This window comes from Petaurus breviceps, unplaced genomic scaffold (genome assembly GCF_028583685.1).
Source record: "Petaurus breviceps papuanus isolate PSGF00001 unplaced genomic scaffold, PetGlider_PUasm1.0 128, whole genome shotgun sequence".
Lineage (NCBI taxonomy): Eukaryota > Metazoa > Chordata > Mammalia > Diprotodontia > Petauridae > Petaurus > Petaurus breviceps.
The window spans coordinates 3,011,859-3,036,225 of NW_027185664.1; the positions used below are offsets into that span (position 1 = coordinate 3,011,859).

At 39.6% G+C, this 24,367-nt stretch overlaps 1 protein-coding gene and 1 long non-coding RNA gene across 5 annotated transcripts in view; both read left to right on the forward strand.

Annotated features, from left to right (window-relative positions):
• The window catches only part of LOC138171490 (PDZ domain-containing protein 2-like), a 539,177-nt gene that overhangs the window by 440,712 nt on the left and 74,098 nt on the right, over nt 1-24,367 (forward strand). For all 4 annotated transcript variants that reach the window (XM_069101003.1, XM_069101012.1, XM_069101022.1 and 1 more), the window contains 2 exons: nt 788-899; nt 14,266-14,414. In XM_069101003.1, coding sequence (XP_068957104.1) covers nt 788-899; nt 14,266-14,414 — 261 coding nt within the window. The remainder of the gene's footprint in view (nt 1-787; nt 900-14,265; nt 14,415-24,367) is intronic.
• Nucleotides 1-24,367, forward strand: part of LOC138171518 (uncharacterized) — a 579,386-nt gene that overhangs the window by 427,131 nt on the left and 127,888 nt on the right. The window lies entirely within an intron of this gene.

Consider the following 24,367-nt stretch of genomic DNA (forward strand, 5'->3'; position numbering starts at 1 on the left):
GATTTGAATTCAGGTCTTACAAAAGGGAGGCCAGCTCTACCCAGTACACCTCATATACCTTTAGAGTGGGAAGAACAGTGACTGAGAGTCAGGAACATAGGATCCTAATTCCTTTATTCCCTATAACTTCCTATATGACCTTGAGCCAAATCAGTTAAAGTCTCTGAATATCCATTTCTTATCTGTAAAATAAAGATATTGGACTAGACAGCATCTAAATCCAGCTCTGAAAACTGTGATTCTTGCTGTAGTACAAAAAGACAGAGTACCCGATTTTGAATCTGAGAGCATGGGCTCCACTGCTCTGTTCAGGTGTGACCCTTTGGGGGGACATCTGTTCCTTTATCTGTGAAATTAGGGAGTTGGACTTAGGTGACCTGGAAGGTTACTTCTGGAGATTTTATGATGCTATGATCTAGAATCACCATGGAAATCAGGACAAACTGACTCCAGCACACTCTGGTGAGGGAATTCTCTCAGAGTGCCAGTGTAGACCAGGAGCTGTTTGAAACTTCTAGGTTTGAGACAGCTCTGTGGCACGAGGGGAGACAAACCCCACACCTTCCCACTGCCAAGCCCAGGGCTCTTTTCCTGAGTCTTGATAGAAAAACCTCACAAAGTGAAGTAAAAGGGTCACTGGTGACCTAATGGTCTATTTGCACCCTGTGAATTCTCTTCCCCACATGACACCCATGTTGTGGTTCGGATAGAATGGAGCACTCACAAGAGGGCTTCTCCTTCACTGTCCCTTAGACTAACACGCTAATCCCTGTCTTGTCTGTTTCAGCTGATTGATTCTGACAAACCTCAAGATCCCAACTCTCAGGAAGAATCTTGGGGAAGCTGCAGAAGCCCCACCATGGGCAGCTCCTTGATGAAGGGCCGGAGCCGCTCCCAAGGTGAGTCCCCTTGGATGGACAATACAGGTCCTGCCCATGAAAGAGAGCCTGAGAGGGCAGTATGGCCAGGACCTAGCCTGAGAGGTACATGGAGAAGCCCATGAAGGAGATGTAGCTGTTTCTTTCCATGAAGCCGCTACATACTTTAGTGTTTGCATTGAGCTGGGCTTCCCAAGCTGAAGCTCTTTCTTGGCAGCACAATGAAGTGAAAGTCAATGCCTCTGTTTGCCTTAGCCTACTCTTAAATTTCCTCTGTTTTGGGTTCAGTTGATTTCAATAGGGCTGTTTAGAAGGTGATCATACCAACCCAATAGTGTATTCATGGAGGCCTGTCTCCCCAGCAGACATGAATATGCACAGATATCCTTACTCAGAAAAAGGGGGGAGGGTAGGTGAGAGAAGAACTTTTCCATCACCAAGCCTCACTTACTCTACAACTCAAATAACCAGGAGTAGAAACCAGGTGGAGTTAGAGACCTCAGGACAAGTAGTTTGCTGCCTTCCCAATCTCACTGGCAAATTCTTAAATTGTCAATAAGTATGAGCCTTCACTGAGAGTCAAGATTACTCCCCAGAGGGAATATTTAATACCACTCCCATTAAGTCAAGTACCTGCTTAAATGCATCAGTTACACTCCATAGAAGCTCCACCTGCTTCAGAGACTTAAGTCCCTCCCCTGTTGCCCTATTCCTCCACTCATCCAATTGCCCTTTTCCCATTTGAGATGATAGAGGAAAGCCTGTAAAGTCCACTGGTTTAGGAAGATGATGTTTTGGGGGTTGGGGGAGGAGAGTAGGTATCTACCACAGAGGGGCATGCTAGGCAAGCACAGCAGAACTGATACTGGGGCTAGGAAACGGGATTTTAGAAGAAAGAACTGAGAGAGCTCTCCTTCTCAATTAAAGATTTACAATCTAGTTCCAGCCTACCTTCCCAAGATTATGACATGTTGGTGCCCTTCACACAATCTGTGTTCTGGTCAAACATGCCCAACTGCTCACGGTACATGACAATTCATCTTCTGCCTCTATGCTCATTCCACGATCTGCTCTCCCCCTTTCCTGCCTCTTTAGAATCTGTGTTTCCTTCAAAGCCCAACTCAAGTGGAGCTTTTGAAAATCAGAGTGGGCAGCCTTGGAAAGAAGCAGTAAAGCTTCTTCTCCTAGTGATCTTCAAGAAAAAGCTAGATGGCCACTTGTTGTGTTAGAGTGGCGGTTATTATTTGAGTTTGGATTGGACTAAACTGCTGAGATCCTTGAGATTCTGTATTTCTCTGTGTTTAAGTACTTTCTGTGTTGTAATCCACAAGATCACTTAATGATGGCAATCACTCCCCTCCCATCTTCATGCCATACTATTCCCTTTCATTGTCATTCTGTTGTAGAAGATACAATTAAAAATAATTGTCAAAAACCTGTCACGTACAAGGCACCGTACTAAATACTTGTGGGAGAAATCAAAATGTTTCTTCCCTTAATGAGTTACAACCTGGATGGTGTGGGACAGCATAGATGGAGATAGATTATACAGAGGGGTGTAGATACAGACATAGACAATGGATATAAATGTAGATAGGTATAGATAAATATAGATCTTACATAAGTTTGTAAGACACACACACACCCCAGAGGGAAAGACACACATGTAAAATAAGTAGTGAGAGGCAGCAGAGAGCAAGAGAGTCAGAAGGAACTGGTTTGAGTCCTGAGTTTCCCATTTATGATCTTGGGCAAGCTGCTTTACCCCTCTAAATCCTAGTTTTCTCATCTATAAAAAGAGGAGGTATAGGGGAAGCCAGGTAGCGCAGTGAGTAAGAGCACCGGCTCCAGTGTCGGGATGACCTGGGGATCGAATCCGGGCTCCGACACTTAGCACCCACCCAGAAACACCTGGCCGTGTAACCTTGAGCAAGTTACTTAACCCCGATTGCTTTAAAAAAAAAAAAAAAAGAGGAGGTCTAGAACAATGGTCTTTAATATCCCTTCCAGGTCTGAAATTCTATGAAATATTGCTTTCTATTTTTAGTTACTCATTGCCAAAAGTTTGGCTACCAGGTTATGACCATCTTTGGCAGTACCAACCCATGAACCCTGTAGACATTTCCATCTTCATAGGTGGAAGGGGAGTCCTCATTAGATCCCCAAATCTCAAGTTTGTAAAGGATTTTATGATCATACGTTTAGAGTGAAAGGGGACCACCAAGTCCAGTTGCCTTATTTGACAAGTGAGGAAACTGAGTCACAGAGAGTTTAAGTGGCTATCCCAGGAGTCACAAAGGAAGTGGCTAAGTGGAGATTTGTTTCTAGGGTAGATCTCTGATGCCATCTAATTCTTGATGTCTTGATGAGACTCTCCTTTGTAAACATCTTCAACAAGTCTTCATGTGAAGACCTCTTTGTGGGAGGACACCCTGCCTCTTGAGGCAGGTTCACCTACTTTTTTAGATCTGTAATTGGGGCATCTAGGTAGCACAGTAGATAGAGTGCTGGGCCTGGAGTCAGGAAGACTTATCTTTTTAATTTCAAATTTGGCCTCAAAACACACTAGCTATGCGACCTTGGGCAAGTCACTGAAGCCTGTTTGCCTCAATGTCCTCATCTATGAAGTGAGCTAGAGAAGGAAATGGAAAACTAATATCTTTGCCAAGAAAACCCCAAATGGGGGTCAGGAAGAGGTGGAAAGAACTGAAAAATGACTCAATGACAAAAACAGAAAATTGTGAGAAAGTTCTTCCTTCAATAGAACACAAATCTGACTGTCTATGGTCTCCACTTTCTTGTTCTTTCTTTTGAGCTCAAGTAGGAGAAGTTCAGTACTTCTTTTACACAACTGCCCTTTACATGTTTGGAGGCAGCTATAATTCTTCCCCCAATATTGTTCTGAACTCATCACCCCTAGTTCCTTCACCTGATCCTCTTATGGAATGAACTCAGCTCCCTTCTTCATCCTATTAACATTGCTCTGGATGCTCTTCAGATACTCAGTTTCCCCTGGCTAATGCTCAGAACTGAATACAATTGTGGGGGGGAGACTAGGACAAGGTGGATCAGGACTTCTACCTCCCTACTTCTGGATGCTGTGCCTCTCTCCCTTCAGCCCAAATTTTCATAGTTGACTCCTGTTTACCTACAAATAAAATCATAGGCTGTTGGTTTTTTTCAAATAATAATATTTTATTTTTTTCCAATTACATGTAAAGATAGTTTTCAACATTCATTTTTGTAAGATTTTGAGTCCCAAATTTTCTCCCTATCTCCCTTCCCTGCTCCCTCCCCAAAATAGCATAGTATAACCATCTGCTATGGGTTATACATGTATGATCATATTAAACATATTTACACATTAGACATGTGTAATGTAATGCCAAGCAAAGGCAACTTCCCAAGGTTCAAAATACCAGCATAGGTACTCTCCATTTTATTCAGTGACAAATTAAGAACAGAGAAGATCAAAACATGACATCATTCAAAATACAGCATTTACTAAGAGTGATTAAATAATCTCCAAGTACTACCCCACCCCAGGACCTTCCATTCATTCAATCAATTACAAAGTCCCTGTTCTAAATACCACTCCACCCCTAGGCTGTACCTTCATTTAGTCCATCACAAAGCCCCTCTTCTCAAATGGAGATTAGTTTCCAAACATAAGTAAAGTACATTCATTTGTTCAACTATAGAACACAAAAAGGTCAAGAGTTCCCCACCCCTGGATCACAATTGAATCTACCCCAGAGTTATATCAAGTTTAAGCACAGCACTTAATACCCAAATGGAGGTCTTTTCTTCATCTTGACACCAAGTTCTCAGCAATCTTAGTTCCTGGGGAGACAAGGCTTAGCAAGGCCACAAGATACATTGCCAGTCTCTTCATTAATTCATCCTCTGTCTGCAGAACAGTCCTAGAACCCCTGAAAACATTAACAAAACCCTCTCCCAGGATTTCTGTAAACATACAACAAGAAAATCCTTCTTCAGGGCTTCTGAACCAACAGAAAGGTTCCCAGACCCCTGCAACAACAGCACTGTTCTTCACCAGTGGACAGTATTCACTCTGTCTGCAGGACAGTCTCCAGACCCCTGCAACAACAGCACTGTCCTTCACCAGTGGACAGTATTCACTCTCTGTCTGCAGGACAGTCTCAGGAGCTCTTAGCCAACAGCCAGGTTCCAGGACTTCTTCAACAGGACTGTCTTTCACCAGTGGACAAATCTGGCAAAATAACATCAAAACAGATAGACAAAGTACCAGCAAAACAGCCATGTCTCCTCAGTCCTTGGCAGCTCCGGGGGCAGGTCTCAAAAGTCCAGGGCGATTCAAAGTAGCCCTCAGCAATGCTCCCAGTCTCTCTCTCTGCCTCCACGAGGGTGCTGCTTCCAAAAAGTTCTTCTGCCTCTCTCTTGTGTCTCTCCAAATCTATGTCACCAGCTCCTCCCAGTTCAGGACTCTCTTTTTACATCAACAAGTCCATCCCACAGGTGGGATTAACAAGCTCTGAGTTTTACCACAATCAATTTGAAAACCAAGCCAATACAGGGAGATCTTTATGTTCCATTACTGTCACAACATGTTGTAAAAGAAGAATCTGAGCAAAAGGAAAAAAAACCACAAGAAAGAGAAACAGAAAAGAACAAAAAAGTGAAAATAGTATGCTTCTATCTGCATTCAGACTCCATCGTTCTTTCTCTGGATGTACATAGCATTGTCCTTCATGAGTCTTTTGGAATTGTCTTAGATTCTTGTTTGCTGAGAAGAGCAAAATCTGTCCATTGTTGATCATGGCATAATGTTGCTGTTACTGTAGATGATGTCCTTTTGGTTCTGCTCATTTCGCTCAGCATCAGTTCATGTAAGTCTTTCCAGGTTTTCCCAAAATCCATCTGTTCATAATTTCTTATACAATACTATATTCATATACTACAACTTGTTCAGCCATTCCCCAACTGGTGGGCATGCCCACAATTTCCAATTTTTTGATACCACAAAAAAGAACTGCCATAAATATTTTTGTCCATGTGGGTCCTTTTCTCTTTTTTATATCTCTTTGGGATACAGACCTAGTATTGGTATTGCTGGATCAAAGGGCATTCACAGCTTTATAACCCTTAGGGCACAGTTCCAAATTGCTCTTCAGAAGAGTTGGATCAGTTCACAACTCTACCAACAGTACATTAGTGTTCCAGTTTTCCCATATCTTCTCCAATAGTTATTGTTTTGCTTTCATGCTGGTTCTTTTAAGCACTGAAGTGATTTTAATTGTTTCGAATGAGTGAGAGGCAGCAAGTGTTATTAGAATTTAGAAGTGAGAGAAATCATTTTGAGCCCAGTTCTTAGAAAAATATAGTTTGCATTAGGCCTGGAAGAATGGGTTGGATATGGATGGATGGTAAGAAGGGGCATGGAATAGGGTGAAGAGAGGAATATTTGAGAAGGAAGAATGCTGTGAGGCAGAAAAGGGAGAGGGGTGGATTCTCCTGGAAAATATTAGGAAACACTGAATAGGTCAGTCTAGTTGAATTAGTGGGTTCTTTGGTGAAAGGAGCAGGATTTGAGACTGGAAAGGGAGTTTAGGACTAGATTGCGGAGGGCCAGAAGTGCAATGCTCAAGAGTTTTCTCCTTTATCTATTATTGTGAAAAGGGTTTGGTTCCAAGTCATTTCAATATAGGACCATCCATCATGAACGCTATCTAATTGATCTGCTTTTTAAGTTTGGGCTTTTCATGTATTGGGTTTTCTCAAAGTGAAGCACACAGATATTCATCCTCATTGAGGTATCCTCTGATTATTTCTTGGCTTCCCTTGTCTCCTTTAAAGAGGTTTTCCTGGGGAGGCAATAAAGGAATGGAATTGGACTCAAAAGTCCTTAATTTTTGCAACAACTCTGATACTTTCTGGCTGTATGACCTTGAGAAAATCCCTTGGCCTCAGTTTTCTCATCCGCAAAGTGGAAAGATTGGGTGAAATGCTAATAATAATTGCAATTCATAAATAATAACTGCAACTCAATTAAAATTTGGGTTTGGTGTAGTTTTTTATTTTTTGGTCCTTTAACACATGATCTCATTTGAGTCTCACAACTACTTTTTGAAGCTCAGTGCTTAAAAATTATTAGTATCCACATTTTACAGATAAGGAAACTGAGGCTCAGAAAAGTTTCATGAGTTGCTCAGATTTGCACAGCTAGTGAATGTCAGTGTCATAATTTGAACTTGGGTCTTCCTTCCTCCAAGTCATTTTATGATACTGTGGCCCTATATTTTCATGCTGGTAGTTATATCTGGAAAGAGAAATACTAGCAGTGATGATTTAAAGAATTGATGGGTGAGAGGTGGTTGCTGTCATATATCCTAAGTGTTTTGCTGAGACTGGTTATGAAATGACCCAAGCATTCTAGTACTTACTGCTTCCCTAAAAAAATGTTTTCCAGTCAACAGATTCAGTTAGAGAAAATATTTCCTAAGTCAAAGCCTAATGTTTCTTATATTTAGTAACTCTCCTTGAAGCTAAGAAAAACTGCCCTAGATATTATTGTATTCTCAATTTAGCAAGTTTAAATGCTCTGGGTCATGTTCTTACTGCTTTCTGAAATGCAAAGGTCTCTTTGACCGCAGAGGAAAATTAGATCTTTGAATGTTAGTATCTGGCAATGCTTTTATGGATTCATCTGAAATACTTTTATAAGAAAATAAAGACATAGGTGACCATTACTTGGGAAATTACTAAATAGATTGTGGTAAATGAAAGTAATGGAATTTATTACTGAAAGAAATTATATAATTACTAAAAGAAATTATAAATATGAAGAATTAAGAGAAGCACGGAAAGACATTGAACTGATTCGCAGTAAGGCAAGTAGAAACAGGAAGACATCATGATTTCACAAGGACTACAATGTAAACAGAACAATATGATGAAACTAAGATTAGTCCTGAAGAACAGTTGTATAAAAATGAACCTCCTTCCTTTTTTTTTTGCAGAAAAAAAAATGAGAAAGGAAGCAGAAGAGGCATTTTTCGGTGGCCATAACTAGGGGGGTGAATTCTTAACCAATTAAAAGCTAAAGGTGATCACAAAAGATAAAACCTATAACTATGATTACATGAAATTTCAAAAAAAATTTCTGCAAATGAAATTAACTAAGAGGGAAATGGTCCACTGTGGGGGGAAGTTTTTTAATATCAAATATCTCTGATAAGGGTTTGATAGCCAAAATATGTAGAAAACTAATAAAAATGTACAGGGTTGAAAACTATTTTCCTTTAAATAACTGGGTGAAGGATACTAACAAATAGTTTTTAGAAATTTTGGAGGGAGTAGAAGCAGGACCTCCCCGCTGCTCCTGCCTCCACCTTCCCCAATCTATGTAAAAAAGGGGACTCTAAACAAACTTTGGAGTTGCAGAACCCACAAAATGACACAGAGAAGCCAACCTCCCACTGAGGACAGCCTGGCAGGCCAGCAGGAATCAGCCAGCACAGCACTCTGGGAGCAGAGCCCAGCCCCACTCCAAAGCTTTAGCCCCAGGGCGGGCCTGACCAACGTGGCTAGAGGGACTCCAGATCACCAGCAGCTGTGGCCATTTCTAGATTTATCAATACATAGATGCGAAGGACAAAGTGAGAGGTCAGTGCAGTCTGGACTTTGGGACCAGTAAGTGGGAGAGTGTGGCTTTTGCCCCCTGGGGCGAGAAGCCACTGAGACCTGGGCACAGCCAGCCAGCGCCACATGGCAGCTTCAGCTCCTGGCCTGTAGAGTGTAGGGGGACCAACCACCAGTCTGAGGGGTAATGGCTCTTGCTTTAACCTGCTTGGATCTGGATTGCAGTCTAGGGTGGAGGTCCTGGGGTGTGTGCCCAGCTTGCCAGAGCTTGTGGAGACCTCAGAGAGGGTACCCATCTAATACCTTCAGCAAATGAGAAAACCCCAGCATTTGGGACGAAAGCTCCCCTGTCTGGTGGCAGAGTCCTACTGTGGCAAAAAGCCCAGGGGTCAAGTGACTGAGGGGCGACATGACCAGGCAAAGGAAACAAAGCAGACAGAAGATTCCAACATTACATTCCTATTTTGGAGATAAAAAGGAGCAAAGCATGGAACAGGAAGAAGACAGTGAAGTCAGAACTCCTGCACCAAAAGCTTCAAAGGAAAATACGAGCTGGTTACAAGCCATAAAGGACCTTAAGAAGCAGATAAGAGAAGTGGAGGAAAAATTGGGAAGAGAAATGAGAACAATGCAAGAAAATTATGAAATGAGAGTCAACAGTGTGACTGAGGAAAATAACACTTTAAAAAACAGACTGACTCAAATGGCAAAAGAGGCTCAAAAAGGCAATGAGGAGAAGAATGCCTTAAAAAGTTGAATTTGCCAAATGGAAAAAGAATCTCAAAAGCTCAATGAGGAGAATCATGGCTTCAGAATTAGACTGGAGCAAATGGAAGCTAATGACTTTATGAGAAATCAAGATGCTGTTAAACAAATCCAAGCAAATGAAAGAATAGAAGGCAATGTGAAATGTCTCATGGGAAAAACCACTGACCTGCAAAATAGATCCAGGAGAGATAATTTAAAAATTATTGGACTACCTTAAAGCCATGATCAAAGTAAGAACCTAGAACTTATCCTCCAGGAAGTTCTCAAAGAAAACTGCCCTGATGTTTTAGAATCCACAGGGCAAAATAGAGGTTGAAAGAATCCACCGATCACCTCCTGAAAAGGATCCCCAAAAGAAAACTCCTAGGAATATTATAGCCAGGTTCCAGAATTCCCAGATTAAGGAGAGAATATTACAAGCAGCCAGGAAGAAACAGTTTGAATATTGTGGAAACACAATCAGGATAACCCAGGATCTGGCAGCTTCTACACTGAGGCATCGAAGGGCTTGGAATATGATATTCCGGAGGTCAAAGGAGCTGGGATTAAAACCAAGAGTCACCTACCCAGCAAAACTGAGTATCATGTTTCAGGGGAAAATATGGTCATTCAGTGGAATAGAGGACTTTCAAGCATTCTTGATGAAAAAAGCAGAGTTGAACAGAAAATTTGACATTCAGATACAAGAAGCAAGAGGAGCATGAGAAGGTAAACAGGGAAAAGAAATCATAAGGAATTTATCAAAGTTGAACTATTAACATTCCTACCTGGAAAAACAATAATTATAACTTATGAAACTTTTCTCAGTAATTGAAGGGAATAGAAATATGTATATATATATATATGTATATACACACATACACATATGTCTATATATGAGGGTATATGGACATATGAATACATATGTGAATGTGTGTATATATGTTTACAGGTATACATAGATGGAGGGCACAGGACCAAGTTAATAGGAAGGGATGATACTTAAAAGGTGAAATGAAGAGGTGAGAAAGGAATATAATGAGAGGAGATAAGGAGAGGCAAAATGGGGTAAACTATCTCATACAGAAGAGGCAAGGGGGAATGGTTACAATGGAGGGGAAGAATAGGAAGGCAAAAGGGAATAGGTCAACCTTATTCCCATTGAATTTGGCTTGAGGAGGGAATGAAATACATACTAAATAGGGTATCTCACCCTACAGGAGAATAGGGGGGAAGGGGATGAGAGGGGAATGATGGAAAGGAGGGCAGGCTGGGGGGGAGGGAAGTTGGAAGCACCCACTTTTGAAAAGGGACGGGATCAAAGTAGAGAATAGAACAAGTGGGAGGTGGGATAGGAGGGAGGGAAATATAGTCAGTCTTTTACAATATGTCTACTATGTTATTGTTTTACATTAGCCACACTTGTGCATCCTGTACTGAACTGCTTATCTTCCAGTGGGTGGGAGACAAGGGAGGAAGGGAATGAATCTGGAATTCAAAGTTTTAAAATCAAATATTCAAATATGTATGTATATACATATATATGTGTGTGTGTATATATATATATATATATATATATACACACACTGTTATCAATACTCTTTTACATGTAATTGGGAAATAAGATATACAGGCACTGGGGCATAGAGATCTACTGGAAAATTTGAAAGGGATATGGGAGAAAATATGGGAGGGAGCAGAGTGGAGGAGGGGTTATCCTGTGGTACTGCTATTTTGGGGGGGGTAGGGGAAAAACAGGAAGAAAATATGTAACTCAAAAGCTGGCGGAAATGAATGATGTAAATCTGAAGTTAATAAAGCATTTGAAGAAAAATTTTGGAAACTAATAACAACTGTATGAAAGATCAACTCAAACCATTAGTCTTAAGAAAAATGCACATCAATACCATTTAGATATCTCATACTAAAAAAATGAGCAAAGATGACATACGAAAGGAATTGTCAGTGTTAAAAAGGTTGTCAGAAGACGGATCCAGTAAGGCTGGTGAAACTATAAATTGATCCAGCTATTCTGTAAAGCATTTGGGGATCCTGATAAGAAATTGACTGAACTGTACATATCCTTTGTCCCAGATTTCTCTCTGCTAGGCATATATGCCCCCAAGAAGCGAGTGACAAAAAGAGAGTTACCACATACACCAAATTATTCATTTTGTAGTAACAAAGAACTGGAAAACCATTGACTGGTGAATGACTGTAGACATGTGATGGTATTTCTATACCATGCATTAGACCATTATTGTATTGTAAGAAATAATATGATCAGTGCAGAGAAGGGAAGAGGAATAAGCATTTTGTAAGTGTCTCCTATGTGCCAGGCATGGTGTTAAGAACTTTACAAATATTATATCATCTGATCCTCAACGTATGAGGCACATTATTATTATTACTGCTTTACACTTTAGGAAACTGAGGCAGTCAGAAGTTCAATTACTTGACCAGGGTCACAAAGCTAGTGTTTTAGGCTACATTTGAAATCAGCTCTTCCAGACCTGATACCCAGTACACTGTGCCACTTAGCTCTCTGTAGAGAAGCATGGGAAAACACAAGAACTGATGTCGAAGTAAGCAGAATAAGGAAGACTGTATATACATATACAAACATATATGCATGCATCATACATATCTACATGTATATACTGACTATGGCAATGTGTGTGGAAAGAAAAAACAAAACCGTTGAAATTGCTTCTGTGTTGATCAGGGAATCAATTTCAACAGTGATAATGGACTAGTAAGTGACCCACTGCATTTCCAGCCTGGGAAACAGGAGGAGACCCACTCTTTAATAAGGGAGAGGCAGAACAAAAAGGAGGGTCTTAAGCAGTCTAGCAATGAGAAAAATATCTTGTATCCATACACCACTGAAATCATCTACTTTATACCTGCACGTAGTTTTACATTCCCCGTAGGACATAGTTAAAGTCAAACAACCTCCACATGGGTTGGCAGCACCCTACAAATATTTGAAACTGAAAATTATGAACAAAAGGATTGGGGATTGCTTTCTTGACACCTCTGAAGGAAAACAATTGTCTTTGCTCTTTTGTCTTGCTTGTTTTGGTCCACATGGAGAAATCAGCAGTTTAAAGATAGATATGCCAAAATGAGAATGGGCCAGGGTGTTGATACACTGGCCTAATTCCTACATTGGTATCTCTATTTGTAAACTGCACCCAACACAGTATCTTCTACTTAGGAAGTCCTTCCTAAATGCTTTTGAATTGAATGAAAAGTTAGGGTAGTTGGGCTTAAATGATTTGCCTAAGGTCACATGGCTAGTAAGTGTTGAGTCTAAGGCTGTATTTGAACTCAGGTCCTCCTGACTCCAGGGCCAGTGCTCTATTCACTGTACCACCTAGCCTCCCCTTGAATGAAAACTTCTAAAAAGTACTTCTGAGACATTCAGGTTTTGACATCTTGGCTTTGACAAGCTAGGTAGAGGGGGAAAAAATAATGAAGTTTTTATCTTGGGTGAGCCTTTCTAAAGCTGGTCTGCTTCCTTTCTCATTTTTTTTCCTGCAAAAAAAGGAAGGAGGTTCATTTTTATACAGCTGTTCTTCAGGACTAATCTTAGTTTCATCTTACTATTCTGTTTACATTGTAGTCATTGTGAAGTCATAATGTCTTCCTGTTTCTACTTGCTTTACTATGAATCAGCTCAATGTCTTACCTTGCTTCTCTTACTTAATTATTCTTATTTATGATTTCTTTCAGTAATAAATTCCAGTTCTTTTATTTGCCACAATCTGTTTAGTCATTTCTCAATGAATGGCGACCTATGTCTTGTGTTTACCTGAAGTCAAAGCCCACAGCTGATGGTTTTTAATGTTGCTCAGCTAAGGGTACTATGGCCCATCTGCAGATTGCCATGCCCATCTGCAAATGAACCAGTATCGCCATTTAAATTATAAGATCTATCTTTTGAATTCAGTCTAAAAGATTTTGCCAAATTGTCAAATCTTTGGATATTATGAGAAATGTACCTACAGCATTCTAACACCTAAAATTTATAATTTTCTGAATTAGCAGGTAGTGTTCCGTAAATGTTAAATGGTCTGAATGAGTATTTAAATATTTTCAATAGATTTCTTTAAGGGGAGGTTATGCACATGGAAATGAAAAGATCCTTTCATTTTTACATATCTGTTCCTGACAGTGGGAATCCACTATTTAACATTTTAGTCCTACAAGAAAGAAAGGTATATATCTTGAGGCAATTTAAAACCAGCTGCTAAATCCATCTGCTGTGAACTATCATGCCATTATTTATTGCATTATCAACAGCTGCTATGTCATAACTCTCAGTTTGGAACAAATGTACACACTGCTTATCTCAAAATACTCAGTTTTATTCACTCAACCAACTGAGTCATTCTGTAGATGTCTTTAGAATAAAGAGATTTCTTCAAAGTCTGGCATTAATGGTCACAAGACATGGAGAATAGGTGGAGATCTCAGTGGGTAACTGAGTGATAAATGCAGTACCTTGTTGCCCTCAAGGCACTAAGCAACTGAGCCAGTCTCTGCCTTATGACAACTGCATGGACGTCTTCTTGACCAACTGATGCCTGGGTCTTGGGGAAGCCGTGTGTGTACAGTGAATAGAACACTGGCTTTAGAGTCAGGAAGACATGGGCTTGAGCCATGGTTCAGATTGTTATTTACTACAGGACATGGTATTTAAACTTTCTCAGCCTCAGTTTCCATATATGTAAAAGAGGGGCAAAAATAGCACCTACCTCAGAAAGTTATTGTGAGGACCAAGTGAGAACATGGTTTAAAACCCTTTGAAAATCTTAAGCAGGGGCAGCTAGGTGGTGAATTGAATAAAGCAGCAACCAGCCCTGGAGTCAGGAGATGATGAGTTCAAATCTGGCCTCAAGCACTCACTAGCTGTGTGACCCTGAGCAAGTCATTTCACTCTGATTGCCTGCCCCCCTCCCCTCAATTACTGTTATAAGTATAAAAACATCTTTTTCCCTGCTCTTTCCAGGAGGTGCGCCTCGTCTAGAATCGGTTGGAGAAGATGATGAGCTGACGGTAGAAAACGGTGACCCCTCTGGGGAGAAGTTGGAGAAGTTTTCTCGGACTGCCCGGAAGCATTCCCTTCCACAGCAGCTTGAGTCTGTTGGGGCAAGACAGGTCAGTCTGATGCTCCTGCTCCCGACTTCCTGGGCAGCACCTCAGTCCCCTGAGAAGGCCAAGGAAAGGTCTTAATCCCTTTAATTTTCTGCATTAGCTTGCAAGAGGTTGCCTTTCCTCTTATCAACGCCACAAGGGAAGGGCAGAGACTAAGTCGTCCATTTACCTTTATGGGGAGAAACAGCTTCTTCGAACTATCAGTTATGTGTCCTCATAGAAAGCTAAGAAGGAGTGACAGGAAAAGATCTATGATCTATGGCAGAGTAATGTAAGCAGCTACAAGGAAACGATTTACAAAATTACAGCCATGTAAATGGAAAGAACAGTGACATAACAAAATATGAAAAGTATATGGAACAAATGGTAGCTAGGTGGTGTAGCCCTGGAGTCGGGGATCTGAGTTCAAATTTGGCCTCAGACACTTAATAGCTGTGTGACCCTGGACAAGTCACTTAACCATGATCGCCTCCAAAAAAAGTTAATATAACTGTTATTAAGATCAAACAGAATTTGAATGGAGGGATAGGAGAATGTACCCCCAACACACCCCTTTATACAGATGGGAGCTCCACAGGTGCTACGCAATGCCAATGGTTTCAGACTTTTTTAATGCAATGATCAGTTGTGCTGACTTTTTTCTTCTCTTGAATAAATACCATTTGTCTTATCAGGTGACTCTCTGGGAGGGGGAAGGGAGAGCTACATGAAACAACTGGTGATATAAGACACAAAATATCAATAAAAATTTTAAAAACAAAAGCACGCGTGGAAGAAGCAATTGTGCCTTGGCATTCAGGCCTCTCCAGCCCATCTCCTAGATACTGTCCTGTCCATGTACTCTACACTCCATCATGGAGCACTCTGTACTGGCCTGTACTGGTTCCTTGGTTTTCCCACCTCTGTGCCGTTATTCCTTTTGTTCCCTGGGCCTGGATTGCTCTTCCTGTCCACCTTCTGACTCTGGAGCCCTACTCCTCCTTTTAAGCCCAGTTTCAAGGCAGCCTCCTCCAGGAAGGTTTCTCTGATGTTTCATTTTTAAAAATTTTTTGTTCGTCTTTATTAGTTTGTTTACTTTTAGTTTACAAGATTCATTTCCACAATTCTTTGAGTTTCAAATTTTCTCTTCCTTCCCCCCCCCCCACAGCAGCATACAATCAAGTATAGTATCTGCAAATACTTTCACATTAGACATTAGTCAGGTCATAAATAAGGATTACATCAGATGGAATGAACAATGCGAAAGAAGAAACAAAACCAAGAAAAACAAAAAGAGCTGGTAGTTTGCTTGAATCTGGATTCAAGCTCAGTTCTTTCTCTGGATATAGACATCTCTCTCCATCATGAGACTTTTGGGGTTGACATATAACCTTGAATTGCTGAGAAGAGTCTAGTCTATCAAAGTTGGTCGTCACGCATACGTTGTGTTTGTAATTGTATACAAATTTCTCCTGGCTCTACTCTTCTCACTCAGCGTCAGTTTGTATAAGCCTCTCTAGGTAAATATGAAGTCCATCTGCTCCTCATTTTTTATATCACAATAGCATTCCATTACATGTATATACCACAACTTGTTCAGCCATTCCCCAATTGATGGGTACCCCCTTAATTTCCAATTCATTGCCACCACAAAAAGAGTTGATATAAATATTTTTGTACATATGGATCTTCCTCCCACTTCTATGATCTCTTTGGGATACAACCCTTGAAGTGGTATTGCTGGGTCAAAGGGTATGAAATTAATTATAGCCCTTTGGGCATAATTCCAGATTGCTCTCCAGAATGGCTGGATCAGTTCACAGCTCCACCAACAATACATTAGTGTTCTGATTTGTCCACATCCTCTCCAGCATTTGTCATTTTCCTGTTTTGTCATCTTAGCCAATCTGACTGGTGAGATGTGGTACCTCATAGTTTTTTTCATTTTCATTTCTCTAATCAGTGGTGATTTAGAGCATTTTTTCATATGCTTATAAATGTCTTTAATTTCTTCCTCTGAAAACTGCCTGTTCATATCTTTTGACTATTTATCAATTGGGGAATGACTTTTATTCTTATAGATTTGACTCAATTCTCTGTATATTTTAGAAATGAGTCCTTTATCAGAGACATAGGTTATAAAAATTCTTTCCCAATTTTCCACTTCCCTCCTAATCCTGGTCACATTGGCTTTGTTTGTACAGAAGCTTTTCAATTTAATGTAATCAAAATTATCCATTTTGCATTTTATAATGCTCTCTAATTCTTGTTTGATCATGAAGTCTTCCCCTCTCCACAAATCTGACAGGTAAACTATTCCTTGCTTTCCCAGATTGCTTATAGTATCAGCCTTTATACCTAGATCATGCACCCATTTAGACTTGATTTTGGTATATGGTGTTAGATTCTGCCATACTATATTCCAGTTTTCCCAACAGTTTATGTCAAACAGTGAGTTCTTATCCCAAAGCTGGGGTCTTTGGGTTTATCAAACAGTAGATTACTATAGTCATTGAATGCTGAGTCTCATGTACCCAATCTATTCCATTGATCCACTACTCTATTCATCAGTCAGTACCAAGTAGTTTTAAGGACTGCTGCTTTGTAGTACAGATTAAAATCTGGTATGGCTAGTCCACCATCCCTAGCATTTCTTTTCATTAATTCCCTTGATATTCTAGACCTTTTGTTCTTCCAAATGAATTTTGTTACTATTTTTTCTAGCTCTATAAAGTAGTTTTTTGGTAAATTGATTGGTATGGCACTAAATATATAATTTAATTTTGTTAAAATTTTCATTTTTATTATATTAGCTGGACCTAGCCATGAGAAACTGATATCTTTCCAGTTAGTTAGATCTGACTTTATTTGTGTGAAAAGTATTTTTGTAGTTGTGTTCATATAGGTCCTGGGTTTGTTTTGGCAGGTAGATCACCAAATATTTTATAATGTCTACAGTAACTTTAAATGGGATTTCTCTTTCTATCTCTTGCTGTTGGATTTCATTACAAGTATACAGGAATGGCGAGGATTTTTGTGGGTTTATTTTATATCCTGCAACTTTGCCAAATTTATTTATTGTCTCAAGTAGTTTTTTACTTGATTCTCTAGGATTCTCTAAGTATATCATCATATCATCTACAGAGAGTGATAGCTTGGTCTCTTCTTTGCCTAAATTGATTCCTTTGATTTCTTTTTCTTCTCTAATTGCTACTGCTAACATTTCTAGTACCAGATTGAATAAGAGGGGTGATAGTGGACACCCTTGTTTCACCTCTGATCTTACTGGAAATGCTTCTAGCTTATCCCTAGTAAATATAATATTTGCTGATGGCTTTAAATAGATGCTACCTATTATTTTAAGGAAGGCTCCATTTATTCTTATACTTTCTAGTGTTTTTAATAGGAATGGATGTTGTATTTTGTCAGAAGCCTTTTCTGCATCTATTGAGATAATCATGTGGTTTTTGCTAGTTTTATTGTTGATATGATCAATTATACTGATGGTTTTCCTAATATTAAACCATCCTTGCATTCCTGGAATAAGGCCCACCTGATCAAAGTGTATTATTCTTGAGATAAGTTGCTGTAGTCTTTTTGCTAATATTTTATTTAAAATTTTTGCATCTATATTTATGAAGGAAATTGGTCTATAATTTTCTTTCTCTGTTTTATCTCTTCCTGATTTAGGTGTCAGTACCATATTTGTGTCATAAAAAGAATTCCGTAGGACTCCACTAATTTTCCCAAATAGTTTGTAGAGTATTGGAATCAATTGTTCTTTAAATGTTTGATAGAATTCACTAGTAAATCCGTCTGGCCCTGGAGATTTTTTCCTAGAGAGTTCACTGATGACTTGTTCGATTTCTTTTTCTGAGACGGGGTTATTTAAGTAATTTACTTCCTCTTCAGTTAATCTGCACAACTTATATTTTTGTAAATATTCATCCTTTTCTCTAAGATTGTAAAATTTATGTGCATACAATTGGGCAAAATAATTCCTAATTATCGTTTTAATTTCCTCTTCATAGGTGGTAGATTCACCCTTTTTATTTTTGATACTCATAATTTGATTTTCTTCTTTCTTTTTTTTATCATGTTGACTAAGGGTCTATCATTTTTATTGTTTTTTTTTTCATAAAACCAGCTCTTAGTTTTATTTATTTATTCAATAGTTTTCTTAATTTCAGTTTTATTAATCTCTCCCTTGGTTTTCAGCATTTCTAATTTAGTATTTAATTGGGGATTTTCAATTTGTTCTTTTTCTAGCTTTTTCAATTGCATACCCAATTCATTGACCTCCTTTTTCTCTAATTTATTCATGTATGGGCTCAGGGATATAAAACTTCCCCTAAGGACTGCCTTTGCTGCATTACACAAATTTTGGTATGTTGTCTTATTATTGTCATTCTCTTGAATGAAGTTACTGGTTTTTTCTATGATTTCTTGTTTGATCCACTCATTCTTTAGGATTAAATTGTTTAGGTACCAATTAGTTTTTAGTCTGTCTTTCCATGGCCTTTTATTGCATATGATTTTTATTGTATCATGATCGAGAATGATGCATTTAATATTTCTGCCTTCCTGTACTGAATTGTGAGGTTTTTATGTCCTAGTACATGGTCAGTTTTTGTGTATGTGCCATGTACTGCTGAGAAGAAGGTACATCCCTTTTTATCCTCTTTCAGTTTTCTCCAGAGATCTATCATACCTACCCTCTCTAAAATTCTATTCACCTCCTTAACTTCTTTCTTGTTTATTTTGAGGTTGGATTCATCAAGTTCAGAGAGGGGGAGATTAAGGTCCCCCAGCAGTATAGTTTTGCTATCCATTTCTTCCTCTAATTCCCTTGCCTTCTCCTCTAAGAATTTGGATGCTTTACCACTTGGTGCATATGTGTTAAGTAATGATATTGCTTCATTCTCGATGGTGCCTTTTAGCAGGATATAATTTCCTACCTTATCTCTTTTAATTAGATCAATTTTTACTTTTGCTTTATCTGAGTTAAGGATTGCTACCCCTGCTTTTTTTACTTCAGCTGAGGCATGATATATTTTACTCCAGCCTTTTACCTTTACACAGTGTGTATCCCTCTGTTTCAGATGTGTTTCTTGTAAACAGCATATTGTAGGATTATGGTTTTTAATCCATTCTGCTATCCACCTCTGTTTTATGGGAGAGCTAATTCCTTTCACATTCACAGTTATGATTACTATTTGTTTCTTTTCCACCATCCTATTCCCTCCTCTGTTTATGCTTATATTTTTTCTCCCTTTCTCCCTTCCCCTCATTAATAGCTTTCCTTTTGACCACCACCTCCCTCAGTATTCACTTCTTCTCAGCCTCACTCCCTTTTCCTCCCCTTACTTCTTCCCTGTCTTCTAACCACCCCTGCTTTTGTAGCCCTTTCCCCCTCCTACTGCCTGTAGGATATTTTTATACTTAATGTAGTATATTCTTTCTTCTTCACACCAAGAGTGACAGGAACAAATCTCATGCAAAGCTCCTCCCCCTCCCCTCTTTCCCTCTGTTAGTATATGTTTTGTATCTCTTCTCCTAGAGGCCTATTCTTAACTGGTTTTGTTATTCCCTCCTTGCACTAGAACTAATGAGGGGAAAGCTCATATACTACTCATCTCCCTCCCTTCTTTCCCTCTGCTATATTGTTTTTATGCCTCTTTATGTGGCATAATTTACCCTTTTCCACTTCATTCATTCCTCTTCTTCCATTGAAGTCCCTTTCTAGCCCTTAATAAGGTTTTTTTTTATCATCATTTTGTGTAATTTATACTCATACCCTCTACTTGTCTATAAACAGTTTGCTCTTATTAAATAACAGGGAGTGTGTGTGTGTGTGTGTGTGTGTGTGTGTGTGTGTGTGTGTGTGGTGTTTTCCTCGTTTACCTTTCTGTGTCTGTCTTGCGTCTCGTAACTGAGCTCTGGCTTTTTCATCAGGAAGGTCTGGAAATCTGTTATGTCAATGAATGACTATCTCCTTGCCTGGAAGAATATGTTCAGTTTTGCTGTGTAGGTGATCCTTGGTTGTAGCCCGAGCTCTTTTGCCTTGTGAAAAATTGCATTCCACTGCCTCCGATCTTTCAGTGTAGAGGTTGCCAAATCCTATACAATCCTCACTGTGGTTACCTGATATTTGAATTGTTTTTTTCTGACTGCTTGAAGTATTTTCTCTTTTACCTGGTAGTTCTTGAGTTTGGCCACATTTCCAGGACTTTTCAGTTTGGGATCTCTTTCAGGAGATGTCTGGTGGATTTTCTCCATTTCTATTTTACCCTCAGGTTCAAGTATCTCAGGGTAGTTTTCCTTGATGAACTCTTGGAGGATGTTGTCCAGGCTCATTTTTTCATCTTGATTTTCTGGTAGGCTTATGATTCTCAGATTCTCTCTCCTGGATCTGTTTTCCAGGTCAGTTATTTTTCCTCTTTTTCTGATTTTTCATTCTTGATGTTTTGTTTGATTAATTCTTGGTTCCTCACAGAGTTATTTTCTTCAAATTGGTTGATTCTAGTTTTTAGTGAATTATTTTCCCTGGTTAGATTTTGGAGCTCCTTTTCCACATCACACATTTTTTCTATTTAAGGAGCTGTTTTCTTCATTGTAATGTTTTTCTAATTTTGCTTTTAAGAGAATTATTCATTTTGTCTTCTATCTCTCTCATTTGGTTTTCAAAGTCCCTTTTGAGCTCATCTAGGAAAGCTTTGGTGCTTGAGACCAGTTCCTTTATGATGCTTCAGCTGTGGGTGTGGAGTCACCACTGTCTCCCTCTGAATTTAGTTCCTCCCTCTGAAGATAGCAGGACCCCAGAGTCTTTGTCTTTGCAGTCTGTTTTCTACCCATTTTGAGGCAGGACCCTAGCCACGCCCTTCCTCTAGGGTTCCCCAGCCTTTATTGTTTAGGGTTTGCCCTGGGGCAATAATTACTATGGTTTTTTTTTTTTTTTTGTGAGGGGGGTGGGGGGGGGGAGGGGGTTGGAGCAGCTGGGATTCACTCTCCCATCCTGGTTCCTGGAGGTCCAAATAGGGGCTTTTTAAATTTCTGGGCTGTGGATTGATAGTTACAGGAGTATTTGCTGTCCCTGTCAAGGGCCCTGCATTTGATTCTTACCCTGCTCCATCCAGTCCCAGACCTTTGTTGATAGGCCTGGCAATGTCCCTTGTGGTTTGTGGGACAGCTTGCTGCCAAGTTTATCAGGCCTGGTTCCGGCCTGCCTCTGCACACCACGGCGGCCTGGCCTGCCTCTCTCTGCATGCCATGGGGTCCGCCTCCCACTCTTTGATCTTTCTAAGTGGCTGTGACCTTTTCTTTTCCCCTTGGATGTCTCTGGCAGTATATGTGCTTGTTCTCTGATGTTCTTATGGTATCATTTTGTATTACAGTTATCTGGGCATCATGGGGCAGGTAGGTGGCACAGTAAATAGGGTTCCAGGACTGAAATAAGGAAGACTCATCTTTGTGAGTTCAAATCTGGCCTCAGAAACTTACAAGCTAAGAGACCCTGGCAAGTTACTTTGTCCTGTTTCCCTCCATTTCCTCATCTTTAAAATGAGTTGGAGAAAGAAAAGGCAAACCACCCAAGTACCTTTACCAAGAAAACTCCAAAAAGGGCCAAGAAAAATGTCAAGACTGCATTTATCTAAAGTTCACTTCACCTCTAGTACCAAGCACAGAGTTCTACACCCAGGCATTTAATAAATTCTTGGTAAATTGATTTGAATTAAAGATTCCTCACTGTTCTAGAGGCATTTGAGGTGACAGAGCTATGCTAGGCTGGATGGGATAAGCCGTCCCTGGTCATGCTGGAAGGTATTCAGCAGTGCTATTTTCCAACAGGGAAATAGGAGGTCAGGAGGAGGAAAAAGTCCTGTTAAGAACTCAGGTTCTTGATTTTCCTCCCTGCAGTGTGTCTTGGATCTGAGAACTGAATTCAGCTGCCAGGAGATAGTGGGGCCTCACAATGGTGTGCAGGCTGTGGTCGAACCCTTGACATCTATCTAGTTCAGCCATCAAACACTGGCTTGGCCTCTGGGTATGTGTCAGATTAAGTTCTAGAGACTATAGCAAAAGGAAAGAAGCTTCAAATAATGTATGTACAGTGCTTTGCAAACTTTAAAGCCCTGTATAAAAGTCAGAGTCAGCAGTAGTGGTAGATGTGGTAATGGTAGAAACAGGATGATAGGGAGAGGGGGCATATATTAAATCATTTTACCATCAAGCAGCAGTTTGGTGTGGAATAAAAAAGTTGGGCATTTTGGTGAGGGCATGAGGAATGAGGGAGTACAAATATTTGTGGGCTACACTGAAGTTTCACATAAATGTATAACAAATACTTCAACAGAAGAAGACAAAGATGTATGGATATGACAGTCACCAAGTAAAATCACAAGAATGAAATTCATATTATTTTAAAAGGCATGAAATAGCTTCTTACCAATGTGAGGATCTTTTTCTCAGTGGGATATCTGTGTATGGTCAAACTGGTTAGAGCAGAGATCAGAACTGATAGGAAACCAGAAGACAACAAAAGTGTGTTGTGTATGGGGCAGGGGAAGATGCCATACCATGAAAACCACCCCAACTTGGCTGGCTAAAACAACATAACAATTTCAAAAAAGGTAAATGGATAGAGGAAAAGACAACACCCAATTAGAACAAAATTCATATAGAAGTCTATCTGATTATCAATAGCATAGCATAAAAGAACCTAAAAATTACCTCAGGCAACAAATTCTCCACACTTGCCTTATAGAGAGCCAGGGGAACATCAAGGGAAGCTAAGGGCAATACCAGTTCAGAATATAAACTCATTTCTAAAAGTTCACAGCAGAAAAAAGATCATAAGAAGTGTCATCTCATAAGACATGTTGTAGCCATGAAAGAAAAAGCAAATTTGTGAGAGGCTTGAAAAGAGACACAACTGAACATCATAATATACAGGGCATTTAAAAAAAAATGAAACCCGAAGAGGAGGATATCAAACAGATGAAAGATGGAAAAGATCTGTAAAGATTTGTTTTAAGTCTTTTCACCAAAAGTGATATAAAGCCATCACATCTGGACTCTAAATATCAGAGTCCCAGATGTGCTACTTAAGGGAGTAGATATGCCATCAAAGGAAACAAAGATAGAAAAACAACTGTAGCGAGTAAGGGCACCGGCTCCAGTGTCGGGATGACCTGGGGATCAAATCCGAGCTCAGATACTCAGCACCACACCCAGAAATAACTGGCCCTGTAACCTTGAGCAAGTTACTTAACCCCGATTTCTTAAAAAAAAAAGAAGAAAACCAACTGTACTGGACCAAGAAGACTGCAAAGGAGAGCCATACTGGAGACAACACAATCCTGAGTGTATGAAGGGATCAATTCTCAATATAGCTGAAGGAGGGGAAGGTATCACTGACATGGAAAAAAATCCCAGGCTTTATTATTATGATAAAAAAAGGTGACTGAGAAAATGTAAATAGCTGTCGACCCATATGCATACTTTCCCATAGATGTAAAAAACTGTATGTGAATAACCTACATTCAGGTAAAGAGCATACAAGATGAGAATAAGAAGGAAACAGCCAGGTTTTAGCGAGCTCTAGTCTACTTTAATCTACATCATGAAACAGAACCAACTGAAAGATAGCAAGGAGAACGTAAGAACTCATGACACTTATTTTTAGCTAATTTTTGTGGCAGATACATAATAGAATGGGGAGAGTGCTGGAGCTAGAGCTGGGATGGCTTGAGGTCAAATCCTGCCCTGGATCCTTACTATCTTTCTGACCTTGGACAAGTCATTTAACCTCTCTGTTCCTCAGTTTCTGTATCTGTAAAATGAGGATATTTAGTAGTACAGGCTGGCTGTGAATATTAAATGAGATAACATATGTAAATAACTTTACAAACCTTAAAGTACTATGTAAATGCTAGTTTGTTATTATCACTATTGACAATAAAATGGCATTTGATTGA